Here is an 18,514-nt window from a genome sequence, read left to right on the forward strand (position 1 = left end):
TTTCAAAAACACTAAAAAAAAAAAATCATACAAACCCTAACTGACAATAGAATGTTTAAAAAATTATAGACAGCGAATGTGATTATAATATTTGCATACTGAATTATTTCTTTTCAAGCTATAATTTTATCTTAACACTTTTGCTGCCTTGCAAGCGCTGGTATTTCCATCATTATTATTAAAATGATGATGAATGCATAATCATCCCCTACATTTTGTGTGAGGTGCTGTTGTAGATGAATAGTTCTCTATGGCAGGTGAAGCGGTAAGCATCTTTTCTGGTTCTCTTACCTCACTCACTCATTCACACTTTCTTCTTGCGATGTGCACACATGCCACAGCTGCTCTCTTTCTCACCTCCTCTTCTATTTCTCTTACCATCGCTGTCTCAAACTCTCTCTTTTTGCCTCTTCTCTCTCAGGCATATTTTCTCTTTCTCCTGTTTTTCTGGATCTGCCCTGTTTTGAGGGCTGAAATGACTGTTTCACAGATTAATTTAATCACATCTGAATAAAAAAATAAAAAAAGTTTTTCAGATAATTTGATAAATCTAATATAATCCGCATACAATATATTATTTCACAAATACCCTAACTGTCCCATATACTCCATAGCACCCCATTTGTTGTAAATGTAAACTTTTAGCCAGCTTTGTAGCTAAACAGTGTGTAAGCTGATTCAAATGTTTAATAGTTGATGCATGCATGAAAAACCATAAAAGAAAAAAGGCCACACACTTTCACTGCAAACTTAAAATTATGTAGGATTTATTTGCACTTAGGAAATACTAAGAAATGGCAATTGAATTGTATGGGATTTTTTTTTAAAGAAGAACGACTGAAATAATAGATTTTTTACAGTGTACTCTGGTCTAAGAGCAAAGACAACCATGCAAAACCATCCAAAAAAGTCAAATTTGAAAGTCCAGTAATTTGCATCACAGGATATTACTGCTGTTTGTTTTACATTTCTATCATAAAACATTAAACTGTCAAGATATGAAATATTTAGCTACTTGCATCTTTAGCTGCTTGGTCGCACTCTTTCACCCATAAAACTGAAGCCTCACACTGTAATTCTCATTCAGCATCTGTGAAAGTAAAGCCTGCCTGCTTTGATTTGATATTAGGCTGCTGAGTTTTTTTTTTCATCCTAACAACAAACTCTCTCTTTTCCTTTTGTTCGGTCTCTCTCTCTCTCTCTCTGTGGCTGTGTGTGGTGTAGCTGTAGTGGTCCAGTAGATGTTGATGGTGGTCCTCAGCTGGTGCTGTGTTTCGACGCATGCATGCTTGCCCTGTCTCTGTGTGTGTGCCAGTCTTAGGGGGTCCAACTCTCCATAAAGTTCAAGCCTTCGGTTTCTGACGGTTGAACTTAAGCTTTTTAAATTGTGTTTGTGCCTGTTTTTTTTTTTTCTCTTTCTCCACTTTTATCTTCTTAAGTGTTTTATTTCTTTTGGAAAATATATGCATGGTCTTGTGTCTACACATCCCCCCTAAGCTATTCTTTTAAATCGTTCACACAGTTTTAGATTCTTTTGTTGAGTCTCTGAATGATTGCTATCCAGGGTCCAAGATTAACAATCACAAAGCCCACATCCAAGTAAAAAAAACTGCCTTTGGGGAGTAAATAAAAGGTTACTTGCTTATTGGCTGGTTTTTAATGGGTTAAGTTTATAAAACATGCTGGATTTAAGTTATTTATTTGTGATTCAAAGACAAATAAATGCTTGATTTTGTAACCCATATTATTAAGAGTTCTCTTTTCTTCTAGTACTGTTTTATATATCTTGCACCAAAATATAAGAAACCAAATCACAAGTGTTCATTGTTGTAGTTTTTACAATGATCTGCCCTTTCTGTCAATATAAAATGGGGGAAAAAACCGCTTAATAACTGCATTGTCATAAGAACGAAAATGTATTGTGAATAAAAATATCGCAAAATAGAGTTTGTTAGGACATAAGACAGGAAAAATCTCTAAGTTGTTAATTTTGGACCCTGTCAATATCATTCTGATTTCATTTTTGATTTTAAACACAAGTATTTACCTCATTCAGGATAAATTTGGGCTGCTCTTCAATAGGTTCTGAATGTGACGAATCTCGTCATACCGGTTCATGAAGAAACACTAGGTCAGAGATGAAATGTCTGTGTTTTTCTGTATATTGTGCTTTTGAACTTGCTGGATCCCTTCTTTCGAAGACCTCATTAACATAAAACTGCCAAATCAAGTGTGAAAGGCTTGTGACTTTTTTTGCAAATGCTAACCAGTATAATAGACATTGAGATGAGTTTTATTTCAGTTCAATTCCAATCATTCATATTGTAAAAGTCAAAATTGTATGTCTGTCAAACTGGGCAATTTTTATGTAGAAGTTTAACAAATTAAAGGTCATTTTAAAATGGTTCTATTTGTCCTGTTTATGTTCCTTAACCTGTTTATGTACTTCTGCTTCTGTAAATCACAGTTTGATTCACTCTGCGAACAGTTTTCTCCTTTTATTTATTTTGCCATCTTAGCTGTTATATTTATTTTATTATTTGTATTAGCCAGTGGTGTTATTGTTAACTAAAACTATTACAAAATATTTGAATATTAAAACTATATATCGAACCATTAAACATTGTAATCTAAATAAATCTGAAATAGAAAATTTGAATGGAAATTAGAAATGTTAATGAAGTGGAATAAGTTTGAGTACTAAAATGACTAAAACTAAAAATGAAATAAAGCTAAATAAAAATGTTTTTAAAAACAAATATATATATATATATATATATATATATATATATATATATATAATAAAAACTAACAATATTTTCTGCCACTCATTTGAGGTATAGTGACCCACCAGTTTAGAACTGCTGAAGACAAATGTGACCACAAGGGGGCGTCAGATTCCAAATCAAGTTTGATCATTACCTAAACGTACAAATAATGAATGCTACAACATGACAAATGTCACAATACGTTCCATATAAGCAAGAACAGAGATAATAGATGATTAGATGATATGTAGAGTAGATGACACAATATAAATAAAAAAATACAGACAAACCAGCGATTGGGTTGTGTTGACCCAGCGGTTGGGTTACTGCCCAGAAGGGTGGGTTAAACATTTAACCCAACTGTTGGTTGAAAAAAAACCAATCGCTGGGTGTGATGGAGAGACTTTGAAAATGTCTATTATCACAGGTTTCACTGTTAATCTTGGTGCAAATGTTTTGGTTTATTTGTTTTCTTTATAAATGTCTTATTAATTGTATTTATTTACTTAAACTCGTTTCTAGATCTTGTGTATATCATAAGAGTCAAAGTCAAAGAGTTTTTATAAAAAATGGTATGTTCCAATTTGGGAAGAGCGGGAAAAAATGTCTTTGTTTTAAGCTCTTTTACCTATTTATTTGCATATTTTGCACACCTGCTTAAATAAACAACCCTTTGGACCCCAGCTTCGCTATTGATCCTCCCTGTGACTGCTCGCGCCATCACACTGGGTTTGTCCATTTTTTTAGGGTTTTTTAAGGGTCTGTTCTGACGGTCTGTAAAAAAAAGTATGCATTTTATCCAGTATTGCGACTGTGCTGGAAGAACAACTTAAAGTGAGTGCAAGAAGTCTCAGCTCATTGACTCGGTTGTGTGATATAACAAACATACAGTTTATTGGCTGCATACACATAACATAAAATCTCAGGAGATGTCAGCCTCTTGTACATTGTGTAACAAACAGGTCATATCCTCAGTCCCCCGGCGCGGGAACGGAGCTTGCTAAGCAGCGTTTTGCCTGCGCGCTCTGACAGAAACACAGAGCTTCAGATGGCTTCCTCTCGCTCCTAAAAACGTACTCGGCTGGTGGTCAAAGGTCAAAGTTGAGGGGCTTCAGGGGAAAGAGGGGGTGTGATTGGTTCAGCAGGTGAGGGCTGGGAATGCCAGATAAAGAACAGAATTTCTTACATCACTTCCGCTGTTTGTTCTTAATTCTCTCTATTTCTAGGCGATGGAATGCTTTGCCATTCAGGAGGCGAGGAATTCAAAACAAGTTCATTAAGTTTGAATAGCGTCTTCTTTTTAAAGCCGACTTTGACCACCCCACCCAAATATCACAAAGGCCTTTCTACAAAACATATCCTTCAGTGTCCAAGATCGGACTTCCTGCCCTGAAAGCCCTCTTCATTTGAACAAATCTGTAGCAGAATGTTTGTCAATGACGTGTTGGAACCATACCGATGGTACGAACTAAATATTTGTTTTTGCTAAAGTGCCTGTTGTGGGATTGTTTCACATCTACTGTACAGAGGTGGGGTGGGTAACAGGAAATGGCACTGCGGCCAAATCCAAATTTATAATAGCCATATTGAGGATAAATATTTAGATACTTAGCGCCCCCTGCTGCTAGGGAGCAAAGAATACTATTTTGTAATGAAATACTATCATTTTTAATTATTTTTTTTTAATTGAAAAAAAAAAATACTATGTGAAATAATGTTGTTAATTAAAGATTATCAATTAAAACTTCTAAAAAGTGATGAAAACTAGATGAAAAACGATTACTGAATAACTGAATATAATAATTATATTCTATTTTATTCTAAAACTGAATACGTTTAAATTTAATTACTAACATTGAAACTGAAATAAATAACCTAAATAGAAATATTTAAACTAAAATGAAAACATAAAAATAAAAGCGCATTCAAAATATTAATACAATAGTAAATAAATAATACTAAAAATAACAATGATTTCATTATTCTCAGTGTCACCAGGTAACAAATAACTCATAAATTAAGGAATTATTAACTAACAATAAATTAACTAATGTAAGTGTATCCAGCTTTATATAGTACAGTATATAGTAGCATATTTCAGCTGCTTGATGTATAATCATTAAATGTGAATGTGAATTACAGGCGTACAGTACTATAGTCCAGATCAAACCAGCTAAATGACTATAAGGCATGAAGATATTATAAACATTAATATGATTTTCTGTAAAGCTACTTTAAAACAGTGTGTTTTGTGGCAAGAACTATTTAAATTAATAAAAAGCGTGATGTGGACGGAACAATGAACATTCCAAACAGTAATGTGCTTTATTCTTGTCATTACATGCATGTTTAATTTCACGAATGTCATATTTGAAATAAAAAAGGTTATTTTACATTTTGAATCCAATTTCATCTTAACTCTTGACTGACTGAAGTCTGACTGAATAATTCAAAAATTGGTAAAAGATGTTGAAAATCATGAATTATACTACTTATGATTAATTTATCACAATAGAAATGAAATACTGAGATCAATGCATTGTGGGATATGGTCCCCATCTCAGTGTGCTCTTTTTTTAGTTATAGGTCATCTGCACACAGAACATTTGCAGAGTATACACATTATACCTATTCTATAGGCTTCTGTGATAAGTATGGTAGTATGCTATTCCATAAAGATAAAATAATAACTGACAGATGTTCCAACCGAAATGACAAGTCAGAATTATTTTATTATTATTTGTTTTCTTCCTTTTCAGTGTCTGTGCTCTTTAGTGTTGCTGCTTGTTGTTTTAGCTGCTGTTTGTGTCATTTTTATTTTAGTACTTTGGGTCTAGTTTTAAGTGCTTTATAAATAAATGCATTAGATTAAACAATCTTTTCTTAGAACTAACTTAACTTTTTTTTCCGTATCATTTTCTAATGTTTAATCAGCAGGTCCACATGTGCTGACCGACAACTATAAAGTGTTCAAATACTTGTCTTCATTATGAACAGTATTGTTGATAAAAACAAACAAATCACTATAAAAATAGTTTGATATTCTGTTATCTATTGCAGCGATGTCTATTTTAAGCCTAATTTAAGAGTCCACATACTTTGGGCGCCTATTTAGTGTGTTAAAAGTTGTAAGGAAATGGTTTGTATTTGTGAAATAATGTAGGACCCTGCCCACGGAAGTGTTTCAGAACAGCTATTCCAGAGCAACGTGGAAATCTACTTTCGATGAAATGTGAGGAACACGCCATTGTGCTTTTGAGGTCTTTAAGTGAAACACTGATTTTTCTCCCGCCACTTTGGATTTGGCACCATTTGGTCTTTCTAAAATCTGTCACTCACTGCTGACGCAGATCCTTTTCCTGAGCGGGTGAGATTTTTATTGTTCAGATGAAGCCGACCCTGCTATCTTCATCCACCAGCAGCTTCCTGTTTCCTCCGACACTGGAAATGCTGCATCTCTCTCCCCCTCCTCATGCTAACCTTCAGGCATAAATTAGATCCCTTTGGCCTCTTGTTTTTACTTTATTTACAATGGGTTTCTTTGTGTTCATATTTTATGATATTTTATTAAATGGATATATACCATCCTGACTTCTGATTTAAAACTGAATATAAAAATAAAGCTAAATAGAAATAATTCAACCAAATTTAAAATGAACATTGAAAATATAAAAATAAAAGGCAATTAAAATTTTGTATAAATACTATAATGTGCTTTTTTTTTTTGGAGGTCAGCTTTTTGCTTTCCATATTTTAACAGACCCAAGCAGAAATACATAAAATGTACTTTGTAAAATTCATAGATTTTTTTTTCTTAAAGGGATAGTTCACCCAAAAATGAAAATTTGATGTTTATCTTCTTACCCCCAAACTGAGATTTTTAACTCAAACTGTTGCAGTCTATCAGTCTTGTAATGTAAGTGGATGGGAATCACGGCTAAAACATAAAATGAAAAAAATATAGAATAATACACAAACAAAACCAAATTAAACCCTGTGGCGATACATTGATGTGTTATGAAGACACAAAACGATCATTCTGTGCAAGAAACGCAATGTCTGAACTGTTAGAACTCTCCTGAGCAAGTTTTCAGCAGCAGGTGAGTGAAGAGGCTTCTTCTTCTTCTTGCTTTATGGCGGATCGCAGACTTATAAGTGCATTACTGCCATCTATCTCTCAAGCAGACCATTGACACTCCTTATTGAGATTGTAGATAGAGTGTCAATGGTCCTCTTGAGAGATCGGTTGCAGTAATGCTTTTATAAGTCTGCAATCCATCATAAAGCAAGAAAAAGAAGGCAATGCCTCACTCACCTGCTGCTGAGAACACACACAACTGGCCAGCTCAGAAGTGTTCTAACAGTTTGAACATTACGTGACTCAGAGGTAAAAAAACAAAAAGATATAACTACTGTTCAGTTTCTTGCACAGACCAGTCTTTACACATCAATGTATCGTCACGAGCCGCAGGGTTTAATTTTTTCTTTGTATGTTTTAGCTGTGATTCCCATCCACTTACATTATAAAATTGATAGACTGCACAAACAGTTTGAGTTAAAAATCTCAGTTTGTGTTCTACTGAAGAAACAAAGTCACCTACATCTTGGATGCCCTAGGGATAAGCAAATAAACATCAAATTTAAATTTTTGGGTGAACTATCCCTTTAAATGTGCCTAATTGTCCACTTCAAAAGCATGCTAAATTCTTCTCAGAGTTCACTGACAGACTCCAGCGGTTCTAGAAGGATGGAGTTTATTCTTTACAGCAGTTTTATCAGCTCCAAACACACACGGGAATTCCGGTTTGGGGAATGACCATCCTGATTCCTCACTTCCACAGGAAGGTTCAATAAAAAGAACCTCTAACACGACAAAAGCATTTCATTCCTCACTCGTTCGCACAGAGCTGTATAGGTTACAATGACCACATCACTGAAGTCCAGTTCTTGGAGCTCAAACCTTCGTCTATGGACCTCATGTCTCAGGCTCACCAGCTGGACCAGCACATATTCAGAAACAGATCCATAATATTCAGGTAGAGTTTATAGAACTACAGAACTTTTTTTTCAAGGATTTTGGGTCACACTTTACATTGCATGCTACTTTGGGAATCTAATGAACAATATGTTACTGCGTTTTGGAGCTGCTTTAATTACACCAAGTTATTGGTAATATTTTAGTTCATTATAGTAATATTTAATATGCAATATAGGCCTACAGACACTGCAATGATAAATATTGTGGTATTTTTTCAGTGCGCCATTGGCTTTACTCCAAAAATTGTCCTAATGCATAATCTAGACGTCTTGTCGGCATTATAATGCTATCATTATGTTAGAGACTTTTCTCTTTTTCATTAGATCACCTGATTTTTTTTACATTTTAGAAACATTTTAGTTTTTGTAAGTTGTTTTAATCACACTACCTCAGTTGAGCACGCGATATAAAACTGCGCCCTCTGTTGGCAAATTGTAATATTAAGCAGGGCGTTGAACTGTTAAATTATTTGTTTTCTGCATGTATTTATCTTCGTATCGAATGGTTTGTGTACTGCATGTTTATAATCGTTTTGTGAACTTGTTAGACTGGAACTTTTCGATGTCATTTCTGACAGTCTAACAATACTGCATTGTTTAAAATATTACATCATGTTTTTCTACTCCATCACTGCAGCAATGGACGGATTTAATAGTGAGGGCCACTAATGAAGAAAAGTGAAGACTTCTTAAGTCTGCAGTAGGTAATCAAAATTTTAGCAAATCATAAATATGTTTACATTCTGCAGGTTTTTAAAACCATATACTCACCATAATTTTCACAAACTGTGCCTCGATGAGAAGAAAGGAGCCCTTTTTAACTGCTTCACAGTCCATTATTACTTTTGGTACGCGCTAGGCCAGACTCAAACTCGTACCGTGAGTAATAATGCACTGTGGCAGTGTGTTTATCAGCGTGGAGAAACTCAAAACTGGTTTGGAAGCAAATGAATGAATAGGAAACATTTCATTATGATTCACTTACATTAATGCACACTTTACACTTGCATAAAAACTTTGATCCTTTGATCTGACATCTGTATTGCTTTCACTTTAGGTTTGAAATGAAGTAAACTGCATACAGTCCAAGGAGTGGAAATTCTGGATGACTACTGTTCATTACATTTCTGTATGCAGAATTTAAAACAGTCAAGTGGTTGGAAAATCAATTCCAGCTGAATTTAAGAGTTTGTCTAGCTGTAAATCTGTGGTTTACTATTATTTTCTATGTATAAGACAACTGCTTGATGTAATGTAAATGTACAAAATGTGTAAAAGTTCTTATAGAAGTGGTTGCATGGTGTATAGGCCTACAAATAAATAAATAAATCTAAGAATCATTTATTTTGTGAAGAAGCAAAAATGGTTGAATCAGTTGTTCTTTTGTTGTCTATGGTGGACGTCTGACAAACATGCTCAAACTTCAGTGTGCATTGAAATCTATTTGCTTTTGTAATAAAACAAATTTCATCAGTGCAATACATTTTAATTTACAACAAAATATCAGAGTTACTTTTTCGAATAAGTATGCCAGTTTTCAGCTCTCGTGTTGCCAGGTTGAGAGAATTCAGGAGGAGTAAGTGCACGGTTACACATGTAAACATGATGTTACCGTATTCTAGACTGAATTTGAACATTAACTTATCTCACTTGCACAAAAACAGATTCACTATTCCTCAAAATTAATAAAAACAGTGAAATGCAAACTCAGACTATGACACAAACTTGCAATAGTGTTAAATAACACAAATATGTAGAGGCTCATTTTATTAACTGGTGTTTTTGCAATGGACCTTTGATTCAACCATGCTAAGCAGACATGACTATAGATGAACAATGCGTTTAATTTTTTTTTTAATGCATTTATTTTTTTTATCTACATTACTGTACAGCCATAAAAATTGAATTTGTGTATTAATAAACAAGCCCAGCCCAGATGAGAAAAATAACTTTACACATTACTTTCCATATTAAGTAGACTAAATAAGTAACAGTTAGACTACTTACTTTTTATTGAGTTACACAATATTTTAAATTATTACCTTTTGCAGATAGATTAAGAAAATGGTAATGCGTAAATCATGTGTGTTGTTGTTGCGGTTTACTAGAAAATAATGTAGTTCAGGTATTGGACTTGTTATATTTTCTTATGAAACGGTAAGATGCCATATGTTTTGATTAAACTCTAATGACAGTACTGGTATAAGGCTAAGTGGATTCGCGACTGTTTTTATGGGCGGCCACTTTTATGGGTAAGCCATCCGCCATTTTTGGAACGGTCCAAGCTGTTGACTTGACTGTGTGCCTCTACAATCATAGATAGGCTATATGTATGTACATGTATGCATAGATATGTATAGATGCGTACAAAGTGGATAAAAACTTACCAGCTTGCTTTAATAATCCGTAGTGTTTCAGAGGATGCCGGAGAGATGAGTCACTCAGCCGCAGTCAGTGGCGGTTCTACATTGAAATACACCCTGGGCGAGACCCCTTTCGAGCCCCCCCCCCCCACACACACACAAAAATAAACAAAGTTCTGCACAAACAGTTATATTTTATTATAACAACATAAGTGGTAATTTATTAACTATTGCAATTTAAACAGCAAACACACTTTTTAAGGTGCACAATTTCCACCTCCAACATTGCCAAAGGACAATGAACACCATTCTGCACAAAATATGAGTATAAGTTATCAGAACTTAAATAAATATACACTATATTAATATGCCAAAAATATATACAATCAGATATATAAAAAGTAACAAAAGCAGAGAGCAACAATATTATCAACAAAAAATATTAAGAATATTTGGGCTTCTCCATCAGTGACACCATCTAATGACCACTGACAACTGTTCTGTGTGGCTTATATCTGGGGTGCAATCCAAAATTATTGAAAAAAACTTTGCCTGCTTGATGTCATCCACTATAGCAGATATGGTTTTGCTGCTCAACAAATCAATCAGCTCATTCTGCTCATGATGGCCTAGGTAGCTGTTATGACTTGCTGTTCCTCTTTCGACACGGTTAAGGTGATCTTTCATGATGGGATCAAACCTGGCCATAAGTTCGACCTCTTTGAGGAAGTTCCCATTTGATGGTGTGAACAGTGTTTCTGTGTGAACGAGTAATTTCGAATAACCAGTGACTGCACGATAGCAGTGAGACGTGTCAGCACTGCTCTCCATCTCACCCTTTCAGCCTCCAGAAGTGCCTTCTCCTGCTTATCAATAGTTGTCCCACTTTTTAACATCATTGACAGTTCCTTCCATGCTTTCATGCAATTGAGGTGTTCTGTACTGTTTTCATGTGATGTGAGATAATTGCTTGCATGTTTCCAATTTGCCATTCCTGCACTTGTTAAATTGATGTTCCTCTTGGAAAACAATTTGCAGCAGAAGCAAAAGAGGCTGTTGTTCTTAATTGAATAAATCAGCCAACTTCTTGCCATCTTTTCACCACTTACTAATGTCTTCTTAAAATATTGTTGGTGGCAACTTCTCCCATCACTCTCACTCCTACGGAAAACAAAGCCAGGTGGCACCTTACTTGGTCCTCTGCGAACCAGCTCAGTCCGAATCCTGTCAGTCAGATGTGAGGGCCAGTTAGCAGGGTCGATTGACAGAGGCTCATCCTCACCAGTGGGGCTCAGTGGGGGTTCAGCTCCAGGCATTTCTATCAGACAGCATATTGGCATATTACTCAAAACACATAGCAATGAAAAAACATAGTCCTACTCATAAATGAGCAGAAATATTAAAATTACATTAAATTGCAGTTGTCCAGTTGTCTTGTAGCCTACACACACACACACACACACGATATGCACACCTGAAAGCTCATGCTGGGGAGAAGTAGATGCAAAGAGGTCTTCATCCTCAATATCAGATATTTGTGGAGACATATGTGTAGCGGGGGAGGTTGTTGGCTCATCCTGACCAGTGGCAGAGGATGCTCCAAAATATTTTAGAAGTGCCCCTGAAATTGCAATTGAATTGCATTTGAAATCAAAAGACCATAGGATAATGTTTTATAAAGCTAAAACAGCCTGGGGTCAAATTGACTCAAAACATAATAGAAGGGTTACATAAACATGCTCTTACACACTAAATGTCTGTCATTACACGCTATATCCTCCTAGACCTGGAAAAAAACATTTATTTATTGTAATAAATAAATGTTTTTTATTTATTACATAAATAAAAATGTAATAAATAAACGATTCGACCCCCCCCCCATGTCATCACATTGTTTAGAGCATAGAAACAAATGGTAAAAAAATTATTGAAAAATGATATTTTATTCATGTTATGCTATGGTCACTGGGACTCAATTGTTTAAAAAATAAAATGACTTTAAATTATATGTATAGGCAAAAACAATGGGATTTTATTTTTTAATCACCAAAAACTTTTTGGGTTTCAGGATATTTTTCAACCAAAATTTGTATATTAATCTAACTTTCATGGAGGAACCATTAGCTCTTTGGTTACTGCCTCAATTTCTATGCATGACACACTTTTAGTTATGACTTGTATTCTTAGGAAACTATACTTAGCATACTGTGTAGCAAATAAATAGCAAATGTTCGTCTTTAACCTACAGATTTGAAAATGCTGTTGGTTATTTACAGGGCCTAACGTTAAACCAAATGATGGAAATGATAACTGAACTTGTAACAGTTTTATTGCAAAGCACAATATTATAAATTAGATCTCGTGATTGAGTTGAAACCAAATTATTGTTGTATAAGCATAGCAAGCATCATAGCAAAAAGGCTAACAAAGAGTTATACCCACCACCAATTAACATTAGCCCTTCATTCATGAAATGGATACTGTAATCATACAGAGAGAGAGAACATAGTTGCATACCTTTATCTTTTGCTCGTTTCTCCTCTTCTTCTTTTCTTTTCGAAATTGGGCACCTGATGGCTTTGACCTTTTCTTCTCCATCTCTGTTAATTTGGCACTCGACAATCAACAGATTTCCCATCCCCCCAACTGTCACTCACGACCAGAAGTCAAGACTAAACCAATTCACCTTGATGACCGCATAATCGTTTTGTATTACCTAGTTTCATTTGCAGGAACTATATGCCTGTATTATAACATTATGAATGAAATGTGCGTTATTTGGAAGAAAGTCGAGGTGTGTGACTGATTTTAGCCTATTGTTAATTATATTAATAGTGTGGATTCCCCCCCGCCCTGTCCGTTCAATTTGAGAGACCCAGAGGTGAAATGTCGCCAGCGCCTCTCGCCCCGCCCCCTTTTACACTTCTCTCACAACACACAGCTTCTGTGCATGGTACATTTTCAGCAAGCAGGGGCGCCGGCAGCTGCAGGGAGCGCCAATTTGCCAATTCCACACACAGTGAAATGATATAAATGATGAAAAACCGTTTCGCAACGCAGAGGATTTTTTTTTTAATCTGCTCGTGCTGCCGCCCCCATTGTGTCACGAAAAAATGACGCCCCGGGCGGCTGCCCGGTTCGCCCGTTCCTAAAACCGCTACTGGCCGCAGTGCATCATGTGTGATCTCAATTCATTTATTCGTTCGTTTATTCATTCATTAATGTGAGCGTATAAATGTATTCAAACGTTAGTTTTTAGCTATTTAGTTGCATAACCCTGCTCCTGGAGGAACATGGATCTCCAACAAACCTGCCTAGAAGTTTCTAGTAATTTAACGTTATCCTGAAGACCTTGATTAGCAGTTTCAGGTTTTATGGCTGAAACTATACAATTTATATAAATAATACGTTGTTAATCCATCTTCCTATATTAGACATAAGAAGCCTCATTATGCTTTCCAGCCAAAAAATGATCAACTCTTTATACCAAACGAAAAATCAAATATGGAAACAAAAAACCAACAGTAAGCTACATGAAATGTTGGTGAGTATTCAGACAATCGTATTTTTACATATAGTGTTCATTTTTCAGACAACCTTTAACCGAAGTCGTCATTAGTTTTCTGAGAAACTTATGAAAAGTGGCATGTACCAGTCAAGCTAATGCTAGTAAAGTTGTGATTGTCAGGGCTTTGTTATTGGGTTGTTTACAAGGATAGTTACTTAACCCTCATGTTGTTTCAAATGTTTATGCCTTCTGTGAAATGATATATTTTGACCATTGTCCATACAAAGCCAATGTGCTCCAATGTTGTTTGGTTCCCAGCTGTCTTTTTAATGACATTAGGTTAAGAAAATGGTAACCAAATTATAACCCTTCAGTTTATAGCCAACTGGATGATGGATTCAAACCTGTTGGATTAATAAAAGCACACGACTAAATCAGTAAAGTCAATAAAGTTTATTTTATTTGGTGTAGTAGAGTGAAATTCCACAGTAGACCTGGACGTAAATGTCCAGGGAATATTCTCTGGGTTTGTGACCCTCACACACAGTGGAAGCCATCAAAATATAATCCACGAGTTTTAGAAGCACTTTGAACCAATATGTGGAGGTAAAGTGGACCAACGTACAATCGTGTTAAAAACGTAATGCGGTGGGGTTGAAATAAGACAAACCGTGACCACAGCAATTTCAGTCACTCGAACCAATCAGCATCAACCTGACTGGTGAAGCGTCCCTTTGGAAACTCGTCAGTCGTTGCTGTCTCTACACTGAGGATACAGCCGGACAGTATTAAGGGTTTTGGTGTTGACTTTTCCCTGTTTTTCCTTGGAGCTGTAAGCAGCAAAAATATTGTCCAGGGGGCTGGATTGTCAAGTCCACAAACCTCCAACGTTATTCGGAAAGTAAAAGGCACTTCAAAACATTGTAACAAAATCCAGTGTATTCTCACATCATATACACACATGATCAGAAATGAAGGAATGCAAAGATAGTATAAACCTTGAAGAGAGTGACATTTCAAAACAGTTTTGCTTCATCAGGCTTATAAAAAGAAAGTAACAAAAAGCTGGTCTGTAGCACATGACAGGTTTAAGGTTTTCATGGAGCGAAGATAAAGACTCGTGACGAGACGTTTCTGTTGTGTTGCAGAAACGTAAAAAAATTGCATAGGCAAGAAAACATGATTCTCGGATCACAAGAAGGGAAACAACTAATGCAAATATAACAATAAGATTCTATCCTCATGGACAAAAAGTTCAACTTCTCTGAAGTGAAAAAGACAAATATATGCATGGGAAACTTAAAAGCAAATGGGACTTCCAAGTCAGCAGCAGTTTTGGTGCAGGGCGGCGCCCCGGTGGAATGGTGAAGCTGTGCGGTGAGCCGAAGCAGAGGAACTTTACAGCTCAGTGTCCTGATACTTTTGTGTGGTGTTGTAATAGCCGCGCTTGGTCTGCTCTGCCAGCTGATGTCGAAACTCCTCTCCGTGCTCCTCGCCGAGGCCAAGCGGGCGGCTCTCTGAGTATGGCAGCTTGCAAGGAGGCGTCTGGGGCTCTGGTCGCGCACTGGAGCTGGACTCAAAGAAAACGTAGCAAGATCAGGGAAAGATTGTGTGAGCATTTATCCTGCTAATTTTTGCAACATACAACTATATGACAGTGGATAACCTCAGGTGATTATGTGCTTTACTCAAAGTTAAACGAGTTTAATTATAAAAAAGACAGTTTTGGTTTTTGATTTTGATTGGTTGAGCCGTGTTCTAAACCACTTTAAATTTCTCTACAAACATACACCTTTGTTTACCTCCGAGTGTTGTTGGAACAACAAATGTTTCTGAAGGAACTACATTATTTGGTGGAAGAATACGGTTTATATTTAGACCATTACTCTTTATTTGCTCTGTTTTATTCTGTGAAAACTTAGTACGTATATGGAATATCCGCTTTATAAAAGCAACGTGAAGCCATGATCTGCAGTGAATTTATAACAGCTAAGGGGGTTTTAGGGGCTAAGGGGCTTTGTGTCTTGCCAAACAACTTGCCAAATTCCAGACTCTTACCCGATAGGTTGTGGCCTGCTCTGGTCCAGTTTCTGAGATTTAATGGGGACGGCATAAATGTCTGGATGTTTCTGTGCAATCTCAAACTGTAAACAGACAAATCAAAAATATATTAGAATTACTAACATAACTATTAAGGGTTAGGATTAGGACTAGAAAATGAGATTTGGAAGGAGGCATTTTTATTAGAAAATATTTATCTTTGAATTTTTGGTCTGTTTTCAAGAAGAGAAATAGTATAAATATTGACTAAATGTGTTGTGTTGTCCACCTACATATTGAAGCATGTAGATCAAAATTCCAATTGCAAATAAAATGAATTAATTTTCACATTTAAAATTTAAATTCCATTCCATTTATTTTCAGTATGTATACTGTGCAGTACATAAATATATTGTTCCAAAGCATCTACAGACAACAGAAAAATATTTAAGATAAAAGGTAAAAAAACAAAACAAATGCTCAATGAAACTTTTGCAGTAAATGTAGGTAAAATGTATTTCTGACCAATTAGAAAACATGTAGGTCAAGTTTCTGGAACTAGCATTTCAGATAGGTACCAAGATACTGGTTGTCATTTTGTTGTGTCCTTGTTCATGCAAAGCCTAAAGTTGGTGAACACTCACCCTGGCGTTCTGGGCCTCTTGGATCTCCAGGACTCTCTGTGTCCGGGCCAAGTGATCCATCTGCTCAAAGGCCTTCACTTTGCCCAGGAAAGTCCTCTGAGAGGGATCGTCAGGGCTGTCCAGAGGTTTGCTGTCCCGTACCGGGGGGCTGTTTACGAGGCCTCTGGAGCTGAGGGACACGCAGGTAGGTTTGAGAGCTTTGGGGGGAGGCAGGGGTTTGGTTTTTGCAGGAGAGTCCTGGCTGCGTGGGTGCTTGCTGTTCGCGGGACTGCTTGAACGAGAGTCGTAGTTTCGAGAGGCGTCGTACTGCCCCCGCGACGCCTCCACTTGAGACAGCATTTTTACCTGAAAGACGAATTAATATGAAGGAGTACAGCATTAACAAATTGAATCACAGGCTTTCCTACTACAATTATCTTCCTAAACCACAGGTAAAGGCCAGAACTGGATAATATCGTCACCACTGCATTTTTCACACTGAGCTCCATGATTCCAAACACAACACTACCTACTAGTTAAATCTCAAACACTATGAACTGCCAAAATACTAAAAACTACTAGAAACACTTAATAATTAAGGTGCAAATATTTTGACATTAATGCAATAGGAATAAGGAAACACTTATAGTTAACTAAAACCAATAATTGGAAATAAAAGGTAAATATTACTTGAAAAAACAAAATGTAAAAAATTAAAAATAATAATTTTAAAATGTTGCCACGGCAACCAAGTAAAATAAAAGAATAAATAAACTGAATTAACTAAAATGACTAAACATTAAAAATGTTTAAAAACAAACAAACAAAAGAACTAAGATAACAAAAGCACACAAGTAGAATTTAAAGTAAAATCAAGTTAAATTAAAAATAAAAGCTAATTAATTTTCATAAATACCACATATGTAAATAATACTGAATATCCTTATTTAACAATAAACTATTAATAGTATTTATCTAGGTTATCTATGCTATTAATTTCTACATATATTAATAGATTTTTTAGTTATAGTTATAAAAATCGTTCTCAATATTTAAGTATAGCAGAGTCCACTCAACACCACAACTATAACGATAAAGGCACAAAGAAACTATATCGTTGGAATCGTTTTCAGAATGATTTTTGACACCCAATCAAGATTCCATCCTGCTATAACGAGCTCGAGAATTTAAAGCAGCAGACAAGCATGCGCTTAGAATAATCAAACAACGGATGTGAATACTAATATCGTTACCTTTTATAGTTATGTTTATAGGTATCCTTCTTGGTGTGAACAGGGCTTTAATGTATTTTGAAAATATATGAATTGATAATAATATAATAAATATACAATAGGCCTATAGAATAAATTTACACTAGATTTGAAAAAAAAAAACTCAAAATAAATGTTCAATTAACTATTTTAACTTATAGTAAAAGCTTAACTACCTCCAATTAACGACATTTAAATAAAAAAAAAAGAAAAATAAATTTTTTACATGGTCACATTGTATGTGACTGGTACAATTAGTTCAAAATCATCTAGATACTGGCAGTGGCTTTGAAGTACACTATACTAGTTCTTTAGCCAGTTTGGCACAACAGTGAACACGGCTCTACAGCGTACCAAAATGTGTCACTGAGCTGCTGCGAGAGGATTCTGAGCTGCTGGAAAAATGGTTGCGCCAAATCAGGCCGTTCTTCTGCATGAATGCGGAAGCAGTCAGGAGAAGAGTCGTGTTAGTCAGAGTCAGTTTACAGTCTTTACTACAAAGAGTATATGTAAACTTAAAAATGGATTCATGTCACATAATACAATTCCAATACCAATGCTTTTGGGGAGTGTGACACAAGCTCACCTTTGCGGGGTCAGGCAGGAAGGTGGACATTAAGGGGGGACTAGCCTCTGTCAGCATCTCTCTGCTGCCCATCCGCCGGAGGCGACCTCGAATCTCTGGGCTGGACTTCCTGAGGATCTGGGGGAGAAAGAAAGCAAGAAAGAGATAAACACGGAAAGATGTCTAGGCAGGGGAATGCCTTTATGCATACACACACTACAGAAAACATGCAGTCAGGAATGTGTTTGTCTTGGGCCAACAGTATAGTATGCTTCTGATTTAACTTTAACATCCATCCATCTACTTTTGTTTTGACAAATTCATTTTCTTTACCTTTTC

At 35.8% G+C, this 18,514-nt stretch overlaps 1 protein-coding gene and 2 long non-coding RNA genes across 9 annotated transcripts in view; 2 read left to right on the forward strand and 1 right to left on the reverse strand.

Moving 5' to 3' along the window:
- Nucleotides 1–3,539: 3,539 nt before the first annotated feature.
- On the forward strand, nucleotides 3,540–4,482 carry LOC132097232 (uncharacterized). Its single transcript, XR_009422696.1, has 3 exons — nucleotides 3,540–3,602; nucleotides 3,731–3,913; nucleotides 3,995–4,482. It is a non-coding gene; the product is annotated as an uncharacterized LOC132097232 (long non-coding RNA).
- A 3,979-nt stretch (nucleotides 4,483–8,461) lies between these two features.
- Nucleotides 8,462–9,333, forward strand: LOC132097233 (uncharacterized). The gene is made up of 2 exons (XR_009422697.1): nucleotides 8,462–8,505; nucleotides 8,863–9,333. It is a non-coding gene; the product is annotated as an uncharacterized LOC132097233 (long non-coding RNA).
- Nucleotides 9,334–14,114: 4,781 nt separating this feature from the next.
- Nucleotides 14,115–18,514, reverse strand: part of LOC132098016 (tight junction protein ZO-2-like) — a 90,496-nt gene continuing 86,096 nt past the window's right edge. For 6 of the 7 annotated variants that reach the window (XM_059504100.1, XM_059504102.1, XM_059504103.1 and 3 more), the window contains exons 20-23: nucleotides 18,197–18,313; nucleotides 16,361–16,705; nucleotides 15,735–15,820; nucleotides 14,115–15,246 (exon numbers count right to left, since the gene is read on the reverse strand). In XM_059504100.1, the coding sequence (XP_059360083.1) occupies nucleotides 15,075–15,246; nucleotides 15,735–15,820; nucleotides 16,361–16,705; nucleotides 18,197–18,313 (720 nt within the window). In that variant the 3' untranslated portion in view covers nucleotides 14,115–15,074. Of the gene's footprint in view, nucleotides 15,247–15,734; nucleotides 15,821–16,360; nucleotides 16,706–17,964; nucleotides 18,041–18,196; nucleotides 18,314–18,514 lie in introns of those variants that run through there. The other variant, XR_009422821.1, reaches the window with a different exon arrangement.

Source organism: Carassius carassius, chromosome 21, assembly GCF_963082965.1.
Source record: "Carassius carassius chromosome 21, fCarCar2.1, whole genome shotgun sequence".
NCBI lineage: Eukaryota > Metazoa > Chordata > Actinopteri > Cypriniformes > Cyprinidae > Carassius > Carassius carassius.